Source organism: Chiroxiphia lanceolata, chromosome 21, assembly GCF_009829145.1.
Source record: "Chiroxiphia lanceolata isolate bChiLan1 chromosome 21, bChiLan1.pri, whole genome shotgun sequence".
NCBI lineage: Eukaryota > Metazoa > Chordata > Aves > Passeriformes > Pipridae > Chiroxiphia > Chiroxiphia lanceolata.
This window is the reverse complement of record NC_045657.1, coordinates 8,965,100-8,985,795: the sequence shown is the minus strand read 5'-3', so window position 1 is coordinate 8,985,795 and position 20,696 is coordinate 8,965,100. Positions and strand designations below refer to the sequence as shown.

Sequence of the window (20,696 nt, the reverse complement as noted above, 5' to 3'; positions counted from 1 at the left end):
CTGGGAAATGTCTGTCCTTCCTATCCTGCTCAGAGAGAATGGCAGGAGTGATGGAGCTGGAGAGCAGGCAGGCAGACAGCTTTCATTTGCAGATTAAAGGGTGGAGAAACTGCCACCTCCCCGGGGAACACAACTCAACCTTTAATTAACCTCCCAGCTCCAAATCAGTCCCTTAATTTCCAGTTACTGCTAATGAGAGCTGTGCAGAGCCACTCAGCCTGAGTCCCACAGGGTCTCAGTTTTCAACAACTGCACCAGCCTGAGAACAAGCCCAGTTTTTCTTTTCTCTTCCCCTCTCTTCCCTTCCCTGTCTCACTCTGCAATGCAGCTGCAAGGCTGGAGACCAAGTCTCTGGTCCAGACTTCAGGGGCTCTAAAGGTGACAATGACCCACATGCAGCGGCTTCACTCTGTCTCCATCCTCATCCTCTGAGAGGATTGTTCCCATGGGAACCCTCCTTGTGGGATATCCCAGGGAGCTGGGAGCAAGCCAGTGCCTGTGGAACCAGGCCCTGGGAGGAGAAGGCACCTTTGGATGGCAGCAGCTTTGCCAGGAGATGATGGAGAACCAAACCAAAACCAAGGGGGATTTCAATTCCTTCATCCCCACACTGAGGGCTGGGCAGGGGGCAGGGACAAAGGGAATGCCAGACTGCTGTGCTTGGAAGCGATCAGGAATTCCCACTGCTCTGGTCAGACCTCATTATTGCAGTCTCCAACCAAGCTCTGCCCTGCAGGACTCATCCTGAGACCCAGGACTTACAGGAGGTGCTGGTGACACTCAGACAACAGACACAGAGCACCCGGGGGTGGCACAGCACAACGTGGCCTTGTCTCATTTCCAGGCATCCTGAAGGATACACCCTGTAATGGAATCATTTTCCCAAGGCAGGGCCTGCTCAGCCTGGTTATTTTTGGTCAAGCCCATGGTGGGACAGAGGGCCTGCTCTAGTGTCAGGAAGCCAAAGAAATCTGGGTCCCACGGTTCAAGGTGCCTGTGACAAACTCCATCTGGGAATGCTACAGCTGTTCTCTGCTGGATAAGGGCCATTCCCAGAGGGATGTGGTTTTTGGGTCAGGTTCACAGCTGCCAGAGGTCCTGTCTCCTGAGCAGTCCCTGCTCCACCACTTGCCCAACCCGCTGACCCTGTGATTTCCTCCCAGCCGAGGAGCAGGGAATGTGCTCCACACCATGGAACCTGCAGCTTTCCTCAGCCTCATCCCAGCCAACAGCTCTGACATGACAAAGGGGCTCCTCAGGCTCTTCCCACATCCACGTCCATCCTCTCAAAATCCTCAGTGAGGATTTCTCCAAGGCTGGACACACACAACTCATGCACACTGACCCTCCTGCACTGCAGCGTGGATTTTTGCAGATCCAAGGCCTGTAGGGAAAATTTTCCTCCATCCTAAGGATGTAGATAGGGTCTGACCAGCCTGCTCAGAGGCTGAGAGAGCTGAGCTTGCTCAGCCTGCAGAAAAGAAGGATCTGGGGAGACCTCGTGGTGGCATTTCACTACTTGAAGAAAGATGGGGACAGGTTTGTTTAACGGGGCTCACTGTGACAGGACATGGGGTGATGGTTGTAAACTAAAACAGGGTCAATTTAGATTAGATAGAAGGAAGAAGTTTTTTATAACAACAGTGGGGGAGGCCCTGGCACAGGTTGCCCAGAGAAGCTGTGGCTGCCCCTGGATCCCTGGAAGTGTCCAAGGCCAGGTTGGACAGGGCTTGGAGCAACCTGGGATAGTGCGAGGTGTCCTTGCCCATGGCAGGGGGGTTGGACTAGATGGGCTTTAAAAGTCCCTTCAGCACAAACCATTCTGTGATTTTATGAGTCTACAGGTATTTAGCCATCATGCCCACACAGCAAGTCAGCACAGCAGCACACAGAGCAGGAAGAGCAGTTTTGGGTCCACCAATGCTGCTGGTCCTTCCAAAACCCCATCCCCGAGGGCCCTGTGGCACTCAGTGCAGGCAGGAACTGGCACCAGCTGGGTCTGGCTCAAGGCTGAGCCTTGTGTGCACCGCAGGCTGGGGAAAGGGGCTCTCCTCAGCAGAGAGGACAGGCAGGGATGGGTGAAACGAGGTGGCTGAGCACGTGGAGGAGCCGCATGTCAGTCCCTGGACAGCCCGTCCCCGCCTTCCCCCGGCACAACTCACCCCCCCCCAGCCCATCCACTACGGCAACGGCAGCACTCGCCCTCCTCCCCTACCTCCATCAGGTCTATGAGCCACAGGAGCCGCTCCTGGGGACGTGCCGGGGGGAGAGCAGAGGAAAACAAGCACAAAAGCGAGAACGTGACATCAGGGAGGATGCAGAGCAAAGGAGCGAGACGAGCAAACCCCGGCACGGCGCCTCCCTCCTCCCCCAAACACACCCCGAATCCACATCCAGCTGCATCCAGGGCTGGATGTGACGGCTGAGGTGAGTCCCTCCTGCGAGAGGGGCTGGGGAGGGGAATGGCACCGGGATTGAGGGCAGAACAGGGCAGAGGGAACAGTTCAGGAGCTCTGCCCCTCTTCTCTCTCTCCTGTTAGCTGAGACAAGCCCCAATCCACCACGAGCTGGTGCTTTTAGCTTGGCAGCTGTTTTAGCAAACAGTGGGGACAACCATCTCCAATGCCAGCATTCCCAACACCCAGGCAGAGCTCGGAGGCAGGTGTGTTCTCACACCCATGGAAAGGGGTGCCACAGGGCCAGGGAAGACCTGTAATGTCATCGAGGGACACGTGTTCTTGGAGGAAGCTCTTCAAACAGTGCTTTTAAGGCACAGCCCACTCCCTCTATGCCAGAGCAGCACCCTGGTCTCCCTCCCCCAGCTCTGGGCTCATGCGCCATTGCTCACACAGCAGCCCAAGCAGCCACGCTGGGCACATGCTGTGGAGGCAGAGCATGGCACGCCCGAAGCCCACGGTACAGCCCCAGGCACGGGGACAGCACGAGAGCAGGGTGTCACACCCAGTACACGGCCCTGGCACACCTGTGCCAGCCCCCAGAGACTTCAGAAGAATTTTCCCAGCAGGTCCTCGGGAAAGCAGAGCAAACCTGGCTTTGTTTCTCCTGATCCAGAAAGAATCTCAGTGGGATCCACCCTGACCAGAGCAGGTGGCTTCCCCATGGGTATTTGTGGAGTTAACGGGACAAAAGCACAGCTCTGCTGCTCTGACACTCTCCTGGGATGCTGCACCACCCCATGTAGGCAGGCAGAGCCCCAGGAAAGCCCCCTCCTCTCTCTTCCCCCCCAGCTGTGGTGCCTGGACCCTCCACATCCCGATCCCAGCGCTCCAGCCGCGGGCGCTTCCCTTGCTGTGGGACCAGCACACATCCCATTGTCCCCTGCTCTGCTCAGGAAGGGCTTAATTTCCAAGGTTACTAATGCATTTCTGATGAAAGGCATTTTATGGCTAAGGAAATTAATTTGGGGGCTGTGTGCCTGCACACTCTGAGGTGATTACACCGACTTAATTAGACGGTGCGTGCCACGACAGCCTGGCAGAGCCGTGGGAGTGAGCGCTGGAGAGCGGGCAGGGGCTGGCATGGGATGCACCCACTGGCAGTGGGAACAGGCAGCCAGGGTCTTTAAGGAGCTGATTTAAAAGCTGGTGAACAGCAGCAGGCACAGTGTGGCAGCAGCACATTGGTGGCATTTCTGTGTGGATGCAGCTCTCTGTCTACAAAATAACGTTTTAAAGACAAAGCATCTTTTTCTTAGTTCGTTGGGCTTAAAACCCAAAATGGCCTTCTTGCTTTGTCAGGGGACAAAATTTTGGAATTACTTAGATGAGGGTCGGGAAGTTCAACTTATTTGTGATTTTTATGCATCATGAAACTTGCATTCTGCTGCTCCACATAATACTTTATCCTACATATTTGTGCATGTGCTGTGATAGTTTTTATTGAAAATACGTTTAGTGCTGTGCTTTTTTAAAATATAAATAAATAAAAGGCAGTAAGGACCAAATTCCAAAGCTGAGTTACAAGTTTGGCTAAAAGATTTGCTTTAACTGCCTAGAGGAGTCTAGAAGAGCTTTTTTTCGTGTTTGGTTGGTTGGTTGGTTTTGGGGGTTTTTTTGGTTGTTGTTGGTTTGGTTTTTTTCATTTAAATGAAAAAAATTTAAATGAGCCATTTGTCCATACACTTAAACCCATGTTTGTCCTTCAAATGCACGGCTCTGCCAGAGGTCCTGGAAGGGACATTGGCTTCGTCCTCACTGGGGACAAAGTGACATGCAGCACCACAGCCCTCACGGGGGGGGGACAGGAGCGCAGAGACACCCAGCACGTGTTGTGGCATCACTTTATTCCACCTAAAAATCCCCCCAAAAATAAAAGCTTTGGGGGAATCCAGGGGGGATTGAACAGGGTGGGGGGAAAGGTGGGGTAAAAGGCCTTTACAGCGCTCCAGGGAAAGGAGTCTGTGGTGAGGCTCAGGTTCAGGAGTAGGTGCTGAGAGGGAAAGGATCACCCAGGGGGACTCACCCGGGCCGAGCTGACGGTGGTGGCGGTGAAGTGGCTGCTGGAGGAGGACACGGTGTCGCTGTAGGACATCATGGAGTAGGAGTCGGTGGCGGCGCCGGGCCCCGAGGGCTGACGGGCCTTCATGGACTCGATCTCCCTCTTCAGCACCAGGTTGTCGAAGCGGTCGAGGTCTTGAGGGGAGATCACCCCCCGCACCTCGGACAGCAGGGAGAACTGGGCCAGGCAGACACAGCCAGAGACAGGTTGGGGCAGCACCACAGACCCGCCCTCCCTCCCTGCTCAGCACCGGCCATGGGAGGTACCGACACAGCAGGAGGTTTGATCCTAAACATCACCAGGAGCTCCTCTGCCACTGAACACCAGCCTGTATCCCCCAGAGTGTGAGGCACTGGAACAGGCTGTGCTGCCCCATCCCTGCAAGTGTCCAAGGCCAGGTTGGACAGGGCTCGGAGCAACCTGGGCTGGTGGAAGGAGTCCCTGCCCATGGCAGGGGTTGGAAGGAGATGGGCTTTAAGGTCCCTCCCAACCCAAAACATTCTGTGATGCTGGGATGATTCTGTGATAATCTGCTACACCTGGATTTGGCTTCTATACCCTCACCCTTGCCCTGAGCAGATCACCTTGGAGGCACCAGGCCATACTGTGACAACATCCACACTGTGACAATGTCCAGACTGTGACAATGTCCAGACTGTGACAGGGCCCACAGTGTGACAATGTCTGCACCGTGACAACAGCTCTGCTCAGCCCAGCAGGTGCCAGAAGCTGCCCTGACCCTGCCATGGGCCGCTGTAAGGGTAGGAGACCTTCCCAAAGAATTATGGTGAGGAGATCAGAGCTTGTTTCACTTAGGGTAGCTCTCCTGCCTACAAGAGGCGTCTTTCCCCAGAGACAGTTTTAGATGTTTTCTCCTCCTGCAACCCAGAGAAACACTCCCTGGTATGAGAAAAAGATAAATCCTGCAGACTTGTCAAAGGCCCCACAGGGGGTGGGGAGCAGAAATTATAAAAGCCCTGAGGAGAGCAGGGGTTGTGTCGTTCTCAGGCCCAATGAAGCGCCATTAGGATTAATGTTCTTTTAAGCCCATCATTCTCAACTTTGGAAATAAATTTTCCTACAGTCCTGGCATTTGGGGGGGGTACCTGTGTGTTCTCCCACTTCCCAGCCTCACCTTGGCATGTGTGTTGAGCAGCTCGAAGAGGGCCATGACCAGGGCATCCACGGAGATGTTGCCCTCCTTATACTCGTCCAGGTAGTAGCCCATGGTGGCCCTCTCCTGCTCGTTGAGCAGGTGCCGGGCCTGCTCCTCCAGCATCACTCGGGTCTGGTTCACCATGCTGCTCAGGGTCACCTGGGAGCCCGCCAGCCCCCGGTAAAACACGGGCTGGGGGGGACAGGAGACAGGATTTGGGCTGGGATGACAAGGAACCGGCTGCTCTCTCTCTGCTGAGACAGCCAAGCAGCACAGGCTGCACTGAGGATACCCCCTGGCTGTGTCCCAGAGCACTGATCTCACCCAGCTGCCCGAGAGGGAGCTGGAAACGGGAGTGGAAGGGGGATGTTGAGGTGACTCGAGGCAGGTGACCCCCCCAAGGGTTCAACACCAGGGCTGTCCAGTGTCACCACCTGTCTGGGCAACTCCAGAGCTGTGGTCAGAGGCCCTGAGCTCTGCTCTCTGCGCACCAGGGACAGGACCCAGGGAATGGCTGGAGCTGTGTCAGGGAGGGTTAGGTTGGATATCGGGGAAAGTTCTTCCCTCAGAGGGTGGTTGGGCACTGCCCAGGCTCCCCAGGGCAGTGGGCACAGCCCCAAGGCTGCCAGAGCTCCAGGAGGGTTTGGACAACACTGAGGGACAGGGTGGGATTGTTGGGGTGTCTGTGCAGGGTCAGGGGCTGGACTGGATGATCCTTGTGGGTCCCAGCTCAGGATATCTTATGAAACTATGGATTCTGTGAGTTTATGCAGCACAAGTTGAAAACCAAAACAGCCTCCCAGCCCTGTTCAGCAAGCAGGGACACTGTCCCTAGACCAGTGATTTAATCACAGGCTGTATTCCCCCCTGGCAGAGCTGGGGGAACCGGGGCCATGAGAGGCAGGCCAGCTTCCCATCCTCTGTAAAAGGCACATTTGCCCCCAGTGCCAGCTTGAAGCAGACCCTAGTGAAGAAAGAGCCACTGGCAACCAAAGGAGCCCCAGGGAGAGACAAGTCTGGCTGCAGATGAAAGGCTTTTTTTCCTTTGAGAGGGATTTCTAAGAGGAGGTCCTTGCTGTTCCCTCCCAGGCAGTGCTGGCACAGGGATATGGAGCCAGACAAGATCCTGACTATCCCAGAGCAAGAGAGGAGTTGGGGCTGAGGAACATGTTTTGCCAGCAAAGAGCACAAAGCTGTTATCAGTGAGAGCCACCTGTGAAACCTCCCTGCCTTATTTCCATTTAAAAGAAAAATGCTTTGCAGAGAGGTGTGGGGAGAAGACACTGGCACAGAGCTGCAGGCACAGCATGGGTGAGTCCCTGCCACTGCCTGCTGTGCTGGAGAGGCCTGGCTCTGCTCTGCTTCCAGCTGGGAAAGATCCCAGGAGCTGGCAGGGCCCAGAGACAGCCACCATGTGGAAAGCACCACAGTCCCATCTGCAGGGTGGAGGGTGTCCTTGCCTAATCACTGCCCCTTGTCCATTAAGGTGCTCACTGCCAGGCTGGGAGGCACCAGATGTGTTGCAAAGTGACTCACCAGTGGCACAGGACAGGGGGCACCCACTGGTTCATTTATCAGCTGCCAATATGAGGTGGGGAGGAGAAAGGCCCGTTAAAACCAAACCAGCATCCCTTCCATAATCAGGAGCACAGAGCCTTCCATCCCATGGAAAACAAAAGATAATAACAGTGATTTTTTTTGTCTTTCCTAAGGCATCAGGCATAAGGGTTGTCTTACCCTGGCTGTCATCTCCACAGCGTGGTTGCCCACTGCCCTGCGAGGAGGGAGAAGATCAGTTAGTGCTGATCCCTCGTCACCTGGGGCCTGGCACGGGCCTGGCACAGGACCTGGCACCTTCTCTCCTCCCCGTGCCTGGAAGCTAAAAGCTTCTGGCCTGAGAGAAGGGGAAGAGGCAGCAGCACGTTGTCCAGACCAGGTCAGAGATGCTTCACTTGACATGAGGACCACACACCCCAGCACCGGGCGCTCCCCTGGACAGAGCAGGTCGCACGCTGGGTGTTCCCCCAGCCCGGGGTGACTCTGTGCCCCCCCCCAGGAGCTCTGAGCTCACCCCCCCTCCCTCAGGAAGCCCCCAGGGGCTGTCCCAGGCACGTACCCCGCGGAGCTGACGAGGGTCTCCCCGAGCTGGGAGCTGGTGATCCAGCGGGTCTCGTCCACGGTGGTGCGGGCGTGGGGCAGGCGCCCGATGTCCTTCACCGTCATGATGAGGTGCCGCGAGGACTTGAGCAGCTTCACGGCCTCGTCGTGGGGGATGCTCAGGAAGCTCCTGCCGTTCACCTCCAGGATCTGGTCCCCCACCTGCGGAGTCGGGATGGGGTGAGCCCCTGGAGAGTCCTGGGAGCTTTCCTGTCAGGAACACGCCCTCCTCTCCCACCACCGAAGTCGGGATACAGCAGTTGGAGGGACCAGGAAAAATGCTGCTGGCTGAAGAACCAAGCACTCAGGGTGGGAGTCACTGAAGGACCAGTCTGTAAAGCCTGGAGGAGCCTGTTTAGGATCCCAGGTCAGATCAATGTGCCCAGTCTCCTCCATTAACCAGACCTGCAGACCAACTGCAGACCCCCAAAGAACATCAAGGCCTCCAGCCCCAACCCCTCCTGCTGATCTGGGGGGGCCAGGAACCATCTGTGGAAGCCCCAAACCTCAGATCTCTGTGTGCAGTAGGGAGGTTCAACTGGAGTGTCTCACCACAGCCTCCAACCCCCTGTAAACTGTAGAATCTGAGACAGCTGGATTCCATCCCTCCTCTCCTCCCATTTCCTCCCCAGCAGCTCCTAAGGGCTTTTATTTTGTGGGCTGTTGCAGGAACCAGGAATTTCCCTGACAGCCTGGCCATGCTCAGGACACAGGAGCCATGTGGTATTTCCCCCTTCATCCCAGGCCCTCTTCCTCTGTGCTTCTAGGGCATCCAGTGCTGCTCCTCCTCGCTCCCGTACTCCAATTCACCCTGTTTCTGACAAAAAACCTCTTTGAAACTGTTCTTTTTTATCCTTCCTTAACCACAGGCTTCTGCTCAGCTCTGCCAAAATGCAGTCTGACTTTCTTTATGACACAGTGCAAGCTGGGATTCATTCTCCAGACCCTTCCTCCAGTGGGAAGCACTGGATTAAGCACTCCCAAGTCCCTGTGGTGGGCTGTGACTCTGCCGTCACCTGAGCTTACTCCAGTCCTGCCCAGAACTTTGCTGGGGTGAAAGTGGACACCAAGAGCACCACAAACCTTTCAAGGCATCCATTCCTCTCCCTGTCTTCCTGGGATGTTTCCCCTTCCACTAATGAATCCAGTGAAGGGCACAGTGACCACGCCACAGTGCCAGACACGGTGCTGACACGGCCTGACCGTGGTGTCTCCAGGCATCCCCAGGGGGACATTCCCAGCAGAGAAGGCACAAGAATAGGGAAAAGTCAGAGAAAAATGGGCCACAAAAATGGAGTGTCTGCTCTGGAGCCAGGCTGGGAGAGCTGGAGGTGTTCACCTGGAGAAGAGAAGGCTCCAGGGAGACCTGAGAGCCCCTTCCAGTGCCTAAAGGGGCTCCAGGAGAGCTGGAGAGGGACTTTGGACAAGGGATGGAGGGACAGGATGAAGAGGAATGGCTTCAAACTGATGGAAAGGTTTAGATGGGATATTGGGAAGAAATTGTTCCCTGTGAGGGTGGTGAGGCCCTGGTCCAGGTTGCCCAGAGAAGCTGTGGCTGCCCCGCCCCTGGAAGTGTCCAAGGCCAGGTTGGACGGGGCTTGGAGCAACCTGGGCTAGTGGAAGGTGTCCCTGCCCATGGCAGGGGGTGGAATGAGATGGGCTTTAAGATTCCCAAACCATTCCATGATCCTGTGAACAGCAGAGAGGACACATAACCAACAAACTCATGGACCACTTTGCTCAGGGTGCAGCTGTGAGAATGAACGAGTACATCTGCAAAAAAAACTTGTGATGGGAAACTGTGGTCAGAAACAAATCAAGAACAGCTCTAAAATGAGTGTAATGTCCATATCCAGGTGAATGCTGCAAGTTCATTCCCTGGCCACATCTCTGCCTGCCCAGCAAGGGAGAGAAAAGTTGTAAGGAAGCAAAACAAAAATGATTAGTGGCAGATGAAGGTGCCTGTGAAAGGACAGATCGAACAGATTAGGCCTGTTAAATTTAGAGAGAAGATAATGTGTGGGGAGCTTGATGGAGCTGTACAAAATAATGCTGGCAATAATGAGAAGCCAGAGAAGGGCTCCTGTTTACCCTTCCCTCTGCTGAAAGGACAGAGGGTGCTCAGAAGGAGCGTTCAGAGGAGGCTGGAAGGAGGCTCTGATAGGAAAAAAGGACCTGGAGCAAGAGCACCACAGAACCATGGAGTCATTTAGGTTGGAAAAGACCTTTAAGATCACCAAGTCCAGACACAGCAGAGCTCAGCTCCACATTCAGCTCCATCCAGGGACCTGAGCAGATTTGCCTCATTCTTCATAGAATCACAGAACAGTTTGTGTTGGAAGAAACTTTAAGGATCATCTTGTTCCATCCCCCCTGCCATGGGCAGGGACACCTTCCACTAGCCCAGGTTGCTCCAAGCCCAGGTTGCTCCAACCTGGCCTTGGACACTTCCAGGGATCCAGGGGCAGCCACAGCTTCTCTGGGCAACCTGTGCCAGGGCCTCCCCACCCTCACAGGGAAGGATTTCTTCCCAAAATCTAATCTAAACATACTCTCTTCACAGTGTGAAGCCACTGCCCCTTGTCCTGTCCCTCCAGGCCCTTGGAAACAGTCTCTCTCCATCCATGGGCTCCCTTCAGGTACAGGAAGGTCACAATCAGGTAATCCCAAAGCTTCTCCTCTCCAGGCTGAACAATCCCAACTCTCCCAGCCTTTCCTCCCAGCAGAGCTGCTCCAGCCCTCTGATCATCCTGGGGCCTCCTCTGGACTTGCTCCAGCAGCTCCATGTCCTTCCTCTGCTGAGGAGCTCAGTAATATGGAACATCCCAAATTTCTGGGGACAGTTCCTTCCTCTGTGACACACAGAGGGGCTGGTGGATCACAGGGGCTGTGGCAGAGCCCAGTCCCCACCACCACCACTGCCAGAGCCCCTGAGTTTTGCCCTCACACATGTCAGCCAGTGCCCTGTGCTGGCTGTCCCCGTGACTGCTGTCACAGGGCAGCTGCAGCTCAGCAGACAAGGGATGATGTAGGGAAGGGCCAAACCCACAGCCCTGTGGCCAACCCAGCAGGGATGCAAACCCTGTGAGCTGGGATGATCCAACTTGGGGCTCAAGGGGAAGAGGGAGGGTTGTGACAGCCCCTGCACGGCCCCAGTGCTGGCACAGGGCCTGCAGCAGCTCCTGCTCTGGCTCCAGGAACACACTCCAAGCAGCAGGTCCTGAAAATGGAGCCACTTGTTCTTGGCTGGTCTTCCCATCCTCTGATACGCCCTGTGGGAAGGCAAGACTTCCCAAGAGTGGATCCCTCTGTGGGGTTTGCTGCTGTCACTGAATTTGCTACCAGAATTGTTTGAGTTGGTTTTGATGTGATGTTCAGATTGGATATAAGGGAGAAATTCTTCCCTGTGAGGGTGGGGAGGCCCTGGCACAGGCTGCCCAGAGAAGCTGTGGCTGCCCCATCCCTCCAAGTGTCCAAGGCCAGGTTGGAGCAACCTGGGCTAGTGGAAGGTGTCCCTGCCCGTGGCAGGGGTGGGACTGGATGGTCTTTAAGGTCCCTTCCAACCCAAACCAATCTGTGATTCTGCCAGACATTTAATTTATACCCTCCTGTATCTATGGCACCAACTCAGCTCTGGGCACAGAACTGGTGGCCCTTTGCACTGCCTGTGGATCTGGGATATCACACCCATCCCAGCAGATTGCAGAGCACAGATCCACCAAAATCACGGGATAGGGATGTGGAACTTCCCTGCCTTGAGAGAAAGACAGCCCAGAGCCAGCTCTGGGAGGCAGCTGCACACAGAGAGCCCAGGGCAGAGCTGATCCAGCCAAGCTGATCCACAGCCACCGGGAAACGGGAAGAGAGGGAGCCCAGGGGAGGGTGAATAACACAAACCCACGTTCCCAACAAACAGACTCGACAAAATATCTCAGACTCCCTTCAAGCTCTGTCAGCTTAAAACCCACCATCAGAAAACTGCTGATGAACAACAAAACAGGGAAGGGAAATTATACAAGTGCCTGAACTGCCAAGAGAAACACACATTCAGGTGGAACAAATATCATCTCTCAGGTCTTTCTGATTTATCAGCCAACCCACTGGAGTGGATTTTCCTGCTAAAAGAAGGAGCACAGGGCTCACAGCAGCACCAAAACAATAAACCCCCAAATTTGATTAGACAGTTCTGTTGCAATTATGAATCTTTAATAGTTTTCTGTATCAGGCATTAAACTTTCATGATTATTTTGTTTCAAGACAGTTACACAGATTTAATAACCTTTCTTTAATTTCTCCTTTTAAGAGAGAACCCAACAGGAGCCTGGCAAGTCCTCGTTGCACCAGGGAGACCAGAAGGGCCCTGGACCAGCTACTTCATCCCTCTGTGTCTGTCCTTCATCACTTCCTCAACATTTATTCCATGTCCTTCACATCCCTCTAGTCTCCTGTGCCCAGCACATGACCACCTCTCCCAGGTGCTCCCAGAATATTAACACCAGGTGGGAAAAACCACCCACAAAATACTTGGATAAGTTTGAGCACCTCGTGCAGGGACAAAAAAAAAGACCTTGCAAAAATGATTGCTGGTGTAGGGCAGATAAAAAGGAATCACTGGACAGCCCAATGTCTGCAAATCAGCCTATCTTGATCACAGACTCCTATTAGAACTGGAAAGGATTTGTTGCTAATTAACATGGATAATAATTATATTTTCTCCCCAAAGTCAAGGACAACTGGGAAGGTGACAAAAAACTGCAGAGATGCAAAAAGAACCATCCAGTAAAACAAAAGCTGACCCTGGCAAAAGTGATTTGCTGTATGCACAGCTCCAAACTGGCACAGAATAAAAGAAGTAATAATAATAAGACACACACACAAAAAAAATAAAATACAGGAAAATTACTGCCCTGGATATTTCAGGAACAAGTTTTCAGTTGTGCTCAGCTAATGGTGGGTGGACACACAGGACGTGCTGAGTGCTTGAGCACTTCTGAAAATGGAATTATTCCCATTTCCTAGGGATAAATGTACCCTGAAATGCAGGGGCTGAACATGACATGCAAAAGGTGACAGAGCCTGACGAGAAGCAGAGCTCGGAAATAACACACCTCGATGACAGGCTTGGCTCCTTCTCCTTGTGGAGACAGAGGGAATGACGTGGGAAAGGGAGGTGCAGCCAAGAGAAACTTAATGGCTTCAGACAAGGGTTCTGAGCAGCTAAAGGCTCTTAAAAATAATCAAAACAGGCTCTGGGAGACATTCAGTCACACAGACAGAGAAATAGGTGAGAGATTTTAAACATGAGTTCATGTTAAATGACACCAAATTGAGCTGGGAGTACCAGGGCTAATAGGGTGCCAAATGGGTTGGCATTAGCACCAGTCCTGTTTAATGGCACTAATGTGCCTGGAGAGGGGCTAAATTACACTGGAGATACCCCTAAAGTAGAAGGAGCCTCCCTCCAGCACAAATAATTACCAAAAGCAGACCTGAAGAAATTAAAAATACGGGCAGGGAAAAGTATGAATCGACTGGGAATCGACCAAGTTAAATAAGAAAAATAGGGAGGTGCTCAGCTTCTCCAGGAGGGAAACAGGGCAGGGCAGGTGATCCATGGCCAACAAGGCCAACACAGCCTGTTGGAAGGATCACAGAGATCTGGGAGCAGGGTAGGGAATGATTGGTGCCAAGTGCTGCCTGAAAACGTGTTCTTTTCCTGACCACTCTGCAACACAAATAGGAGGAACAAAGCAGACACAGATGGGAATGAGAGCACAAAGAGAGGAAATGGTCTCTGGGGGCTGGCAGAGGTTGTGGTCCTGCTGTGGGGAGGGTTCTGGTGGTCTTCCAGGACAGGAGCCATTTAAACAACGTCTGTTCCCAGCAAGGTGGCACCACTTGAAGGACCACTCCAGGAGAAATGTTCCCTCTCGGGTACCACAGCCACACACCTCCTGACTGATCCCTCACTCTGCAGCTCCTTCCCCAGACTCAGAGGGAGCCACAAGGCTTTTATTTTATCTTCTCTTCTTTTTTTCAGTATCTTTGTCCATGTGCAGACCTCAAAATACAAACCAGCTCTCAAAGGGCAGCTCTGGGATGAGGGGACCGAGTGCACCCTCAGTCAGTTCTCAGATGACATCAAGTTGTGTCCAGGGAAGGGAATGGAGCTGGGAAGGCTCTGGAGCAGCAGGAGAGGCTGAGGGAGCTGGGGGGGCTCAGCCTGGAGAAAAGGAGGCTCAGGGGGGACCTTCTGGCTCTGCAAGTCCCTGACAGGAGGGGGGAGCTGGGGGGGGGTGTCAGGCTCTGCTCCCAGGGAACAAGGGACAGGAGGAGAGGACACGGCCCCAAGCTGTGCCAGGGGAGGGTCAGGTTGGATATTGGGAAAATTTCTTCATGGAAAGGGCTGTCCAGCCCTGGCACAGCTGCCCAGGGAGTGATGGAATCCCCATCCCTGGAGGGATTTAAAAGTCATGTGGATGTGGCACTTGGGGACGTGGGGCAGAGGTGGCCTCAGCAGTGCTCAGGGAACAGTTGGACCTGATGATCTTGGAGATCTTCTCCAACCTAAACGACTCTGTTCTATGACAGCCACTGAGGATGTAAAATCATTCACCTCTTCCTGTTTACAGCCTCTCTTTTCCTCTCCTCTCATCTATGGGTAGATATGGATCATTGTAGCCTCTCTCCACCCCAGCCCTTGGGCTGGGAACTCAATATTGAGTTGTGTGTTCGAAGTGAGTGCCCGAAATCTGCTCTTTCTGATGGAAAGGTCACGGAGAGAAAACAAAAACGGCTTAAAAAAGAAAAAAATCCTGACAAAATACACCCCCAGAAAAAAAAAATGAGCAGGGAAGAAATCAGGATGAGAAGAGCCATGGATGCCACCAGAACAAGGTCATGGCATCGCTGGGAATGTCACCAAGGAGGCAGGAAGGACAGAAGCTGAAAGCAAAACACGACTGACTCACATCCCTGCTCTGCAGCCTCTGCTAACACTCACTTCTTCAGTCTGAGAACTGACTCCCAGGCAGCATATTTTAAAACATGCCCAAAGAACACATTGTCAGGAGTTCCATGAATGAATAAACATAAAGAAGGCCAAGGCCAGGAGTATGAATATTTAATTATTGACTGACTGCAGCGATCCAGCCTGTTTGCTGCTCTGCCTTTCATGGCCATGGAGCCAGAGGGAGCAGAGCAGCAGCACCTGAACCAGCATCAGCTCCTCTGGGACCCACATCTCACGGCCAAGGCACCACTTCTGGAGTAGAAAAAAAGCCAGTTTAGCTCCTGGGACTTGGGAAAACCTCCTTGTTTTGGCCTGGTTTTCAGTACCATGTTGTTTACCCTTTGATCAAAATTTAAGGGAAATGTAAAAAATTAATTGTTCAGTTTATTTATTATTAGAACATTTCAAAATTCTCTGAGTTGGTGCCATAGATACAAGAAGGTATAAATTAAATGTCTGGCAGAATCACAGATTGGTTTGGATTGGAAGGGACCTTAAAGACCATCCAGTCCCACCCCTGCCACGGCCTGGGACACCTTCCACTAGCCCAGGTTGCTCCAACCTGGTTTTGGACACTTGGAGGGATGGGGCAGCCACAGCTTCTCTGGGCAACCTGTGCCAGGGCCTCCCCACCCTCACAGGGAAGAATTTCTCCCTTATATCCAATCTGAACATCACATCAGAATCAACTCAAGCAACTCTGGTAACAAATTCACTGACAGCAGCAAACCCCACAGAGGGATCCACTCTTGGGAAGTCGGCAGGAACCTTCCCATCGACCCAGCAAGGTTGGGTTGAGCCCACATTGAACAAACCCCCCGTTTTTCTACTTCACAGAGCAACAAACTCCCTGGAAACCACATTTACCCACCAGTTCTTCCTTCCTTGTGGTATCACATCCCTTCCACCAGCACCTGGAGCAGTGTAGGGAGCGCAGGGGGACACGATCTACACCCAACCATGTCTAACAGCAGGACATAAAAGGCCTTTCTTTATCTCCAAAGCCCCGAGCAGCTCTGAATTTACAGCCCGCGGCAAACACAAATCAGGGCGGGGAGCGCCTGTGCTGATCTGAAATCACATAAAGCCTGACATTCACAGCAGGAATGCACAAATCAGTTGCCAGAGAACAGAGCAGCGAGGAGGGAGATGTGCAGAATCAATAAGCAGAGGCTTTGGGGTGCAAACAACAGCCCCGGTGGTGGGAGCGGGGACAGCAGGGCCAGGGGACAGCAGGGACAGCTCCAGTTGCCTCCACGGAGTGTGAGTGTGGCTCATTCCCAGCCTTCTGAGCAGGCATGGGCTGAGCTGGAGGGATAAAGCCAGGTGTTGTGCTGCTGTGAGTGTCCCTGTGAGTGTCCAGTGTGACATCACCCCTGCTGAGCTCACCGTGGGAGGATGGAAAGGGAAGCAAGCAGCAATTTTTCCCCGTGTGGCAAAAAGAGGGATTTGGAGCAGTACTGAAGTGTTAAACATGAATCAAACTGAAAGAACCCGAGGAAAACAATACAACTTCTCTTTTTCTGCCTTTCAGGCTTCTTTTAGGACATGGAGCTTGACTCTGGCACAGGAGCAGCAGGCACAGGGAACACACACTGGTGTCACCAAGGTCACCACACAATGCTCGAGGCAGCTCCAGCCAGTCCCTCTCCTTCCAGCTCTACCAAACAGAAACAAGTTGTCCTGTGCCTCTTGTCATCTATCTTGAAATCCTGGTGTCCCAGAGCACTGTCCCCGCTGCCTCTGGCCATGACCTTGCACTGATACCCCTGGGATCCAGCATGGGCACAGCTGCTGGGAGGTGCCAGCCCAGAGGAGTGTCCTACACTTTGGGAGAGACCAAGGCTCTGCAAGGAGTTTCCAGCAGCAGCTCTCACTTCTTGCTGCCTAAGAAACACTCCATTCTCTCCCCAGGATGCTCCCACAGCTCCCCATCCTAGTGACCCCTCAGGTCACAGTGGTCAAAACCTCATTTCCCTGCTAAGGACCCGAGATAGAGATTAAAACTTGGATTGATCCAAACCTCCAAGTGCAGCATTTTCATTCTGTGTCAAAAAAGAGAAACAGGAGCCTGCAGAGCACAGTTAACTTCAGCAGTGGCTGCATTACCCCCAAAAACATCTCCTTGGCTGCAAAGGGAACTCTGGTGACCTCAGTGCCCAGTTAGATGCAACTTCTTGTGCCACAGCAATTTGAGGGACAGGATCATGTCTGTCCCAGCCCAAATCACAGCCCTCTCCACCAGACTGTCCCCAGTTGGTGCTTTAACAGATTGAAGTGAATTTATGGGGCCACTGAAGGCTTAGCCCTAAACTGCCCAGGGCTGATCGATGGAGCCATCACAGAACCGTGGAATCATTTAGGTTGGAAAAGACCTTTAAGGTCACTGAGTCCAAAAATGTGTCCCTTCACAATACAGAGAGGGGATCAGAGTGGATTACCCCTCGATCCTCAGCAGTCCAGCACCATTTCAGGGGATTGAGAGAACATTACAGAGTTTAACATCAGCAGGTTTTGACTGACAACAAGGAGCAGGGAAAGAACTGACTCTCAGGGCCCATGGGATTGCACTGGAGGAAGCCAAAAGGGCATGATGTGATTGCAGGGAACTGGGTCATTTAGAGAGAAAAAACACACTGGAAAAGAAAGCCTGAGTGAAGTAAAATTTTACAGCCTGAGGAGCTTGAGTTTCAAATGTGCCCCATTCCTGAGTGGCACAGAGATACACCAGTGGCTCCCTTTCAACTTATTTAACTGGTCAATGCCCTAGGAAATACAAAATTTTAACCCCAAATGTACCTTCCAGGAGCAGCTGTGATCCCAGGATGTCCCATCCTGTTCTGGCACAGCAGGAAGGCTGGAGGAGCTCGGAGGTGCTGGGTGTGTTCGTGGTGGGATGAACGAGGTGCAGGATCTCCCTTTACCAGAGATCTGCAGCAAACCTGCAGCCAACCCTGGACCAGGGCCCAGCCAAACCCCAGAGCATCCCTTAGGGACCTGTTTGACAGTGGAAGGAGCCTGATGCAGCTGGAGGTCACGCCAAGTTGGGCTGCTGATGGATCAGCTCCATCCCGAGGGTGATCCCGCTGGTTCTGCTTGTTAAGACATGATCCCTGCAGATGCCAGTGCTGCAGGAGGAAACCTGCACACACCTGCTCCCACCACAGTGAACTGGCCTCCAAACACGTGCCCTCAGGCAGGTTGAGAGCACCTTGTGCCCAGCACTGGCTCCAAACATAACGGCTTTGCATGGAAGATGCAGGAAAAGGGTACAGGATCAGGATCTTTAATAGAAAACTCTGCCCTGCCAGCTCAGGGAGGTGAGAGTGACTTTCCTGTGAGCAGAGACTGTGGTAGCCGGGCCTGGTTAGTCTGGAGAAGAGAAGACTGAGAAGGGATCTCATCAATGCACAAAAATATCTCCACAGGGTGGCAGTCCCTTTTCAGTGGTGCCCAGTGACAGGACGAGGAGCAATGGCCACAAATTCAAATACAAGTTCCACCTCAACATGAGGAAGAACTTCTTTCCATGGAGGTGTCAGAGCCTGGAACAGCTGCCCAGGGTGGGCCTGGAGTCTCCCTCTCTGGAGACATCCCAAACCCACCTGGATGTGTTCCTGTGTCACCTGCTCTGGGTGACCCTGCCTGGATGATCTCCAGAGGTCCCTTCCAACCCCAGCTAGTCTGTGATTCACCTGCCAGGTTTTTGCTGCACACCAAAAACATCCCCGGGCTGTGTCAAAGGGGAGAAATCAGATGTAAGGCAGAAGGCAAGTACCACCCACCCAGGAGTGGTAAGGCTGCATTTCTCCCTGCACCAGCACCTTGCTCTCTCCAGGCTCAGGTCCAAAACACCCCAAGAACCTGCCCTGAAAAGCCACCTCAGAAATGCAACACTCACCTGCCCATTAAGAGCTGAGCTTGGCTGGGGGAAAGAGGTAGGAAGAGCAGCAGGGATGGGCTGACCTGGCCCTGCAGCCACCAAATGTGCAGCTCCAGCTCCCCCCCAGCCCACTCTGGGGTCACTCTCACCTTCAGGCCAGTGCTCTCTGCCTCGGAGCCTTTGTCCACCCCGGTGATGTAGATGCCCAGGGAATACTCAGCCCCTCCTCGGATCATGAGGCCCAGGGATTTCCCTTCGTTCAGGACCAGGTTCACCTGCAGAGGAATGGGAACAGTCAGTGATGTGGTGTCTGAGTGCAGCCCAAAGGAGAGGTGGGACACACAGGTGGAACAGGGAGCTGCGCCCTCACCCTGTCCCTGGGTGGGAGAGGGCAGCTCCTGAGGGACTGAGGAGGCACTGGGGAACACCAGAGGAAAATCCAGCTCTGGAGCACTGGGAGGGTTCAGCACATGTGGCCTGGGTGGAGTTCAGCCATGAACCAGGGGCAGAGCTGATCCATGGCATTTTCCACTCTCTCCCTTCACAGGGGCATCTCTGGGGTAGAGACTGAGCTGAGAGCAGCCCCCAGAGCCCCAGGGGCACCAAAGGAGAGGTGCCAGCCAGCACTGGCTGTGAATCCCCTCTCTGGAATCCCATGCCCTGTGCAAACATGTGATTACAGAGCAATGAGCCCACTCCATCCACACTGGGAATCAGCCCTTGGCACTTCTTTGGCTGTGAGGGGCCACTCCAGGCACTCTCCCCTTGGGAAAGGATATGGAGAACAAGCCACAAGGCAAACCCCAAAGATGCCAAGGGGCTCCTGTGCCTGATTAGCTCTAATTAATAACACCAGGACAAGTTTTCCAGCCAGAGGTATTTTGCAAAAGACATTTAACATTTCCCACAACCTGACAGGCTGATTTTCCACAACCCCACAGCACCTGGACAGATGTTCTCCCCACCAGATGCTGATTTGCACAGCACACTCGAGCCATCAGCCAGCTTCCATCTGCCTCCCTCCACCTTCTCCTCCTCTGAAAATATGGGGATGTTCAGGTGAGAATTTAGAGTGCATGAGCAAATCTGTGTTCAGCTCCCTGGAGGACTCTCAATTTAAAATGGCCTTTGTTCACTCACTGCATGACACCTCCTAAATTAATAACTCCAGGGGTTTTTTCTTTTGCTTTGGTCCCAAGTTTTAAGTCACTCCTGGAGAAAAGTAGACAGCAGGAATAAAAACAAATGAGAAAGGCCAAAATGTGTTTCACACTGATAGAAACAACCAGAAACAGGCTGTTTGTGAAGGGCTTTTATATTTAAAACCCTTCGCTGCAGTCAAACCGAAATCTTGCACATTTACCTGGATGGAAAAGTAATTTCCAGCTTTGAGTCACTAATTAATCCACCTTTCCAGAGGACACGGCGTCACACGGGGAATTCAGCCCAGCCTTAGAGTGGCTGGTATTGAAAACCCATTTTCTACCTTGGTGAAAATCAGAAATCAGCAGCAGGACACAAATGTACCTGAGCCTCCAAATTTTGTACTTAATGAGATGGATGCAAAGCAGCTCCTCGTGCATATCCACACTCCAGGAATGGCTGGAGATGAGAACTGTAAAGACATTAACTCCTCACACCAGCACCCTTCTCTAGGGCTGCACAAACCTCCTGGGTTAGTCCTTCCCCTCATTTAAGGTGCAGAAAGTGCTGGAAACTACTTGAGGCTTTATACAGAGACCCTTCATGCCAGGCTGGAGAGGCTGCTGGGCACTGAACCCACCCAACAGACCTGTCGAAACCAAGGGCAGTTCAGCTCTCTCTTCACATGGAAACACTGCTCTGCACCACAGAACACTCCACTCAGTGTTTCTTTAAAGCCAGAAAAATATTCAGCTTTTCTGAAGTCCTGTTTTCTCCCAGTCTGTCTAATGACATTTAGGGTTTCCCTTCTCTAACTTCTTCACCCC

General features: G+C 53.1%; 1 protein-coding gene across 3 annotated transcripts in view; it reads right to left on the bottom strand.

Moving 5' to 3' along the window:
• Positions 1-20,696, bottom strand: part of WHRN (whirlin) — a 51,116-nt gene that overhangs the window by 8,224 nt on the left and 22,196 nt on the right. For 2 of the 3 annotated variants that reach the window (XM_032708039.1, XM_032708041.1), the window contains exons 3-8: positions 18,876-19,001; positions 7,791-7,993; positions 7,412-7,448; positions 5,654-5,866; positions 4,483-4,695; positions 2,216-2,248 (exon numbers count right to left, since the gene is read on the bottom strand). In XM_032708039.1, coding sequence (XP_032563930.1) covers positions 2,216-2,248; positions 4,483-4,695; positions 5,654-5,866; positions 7,412-7,448; positions 7,791-7,993; positions 18,876-19,001 — 825 coding nt within the window. The remainder of the gene's footprint in view (positions 1-2,215; positions 2,249-4,482; positions 4,696-5,653; positions 5,867-7,411; positions 7,449-7,790; positions 7,994-18,875; positions 19,002-20,696) is intronic. The other variant, XM_032708040.1, reaches the window with a different exon arrangement.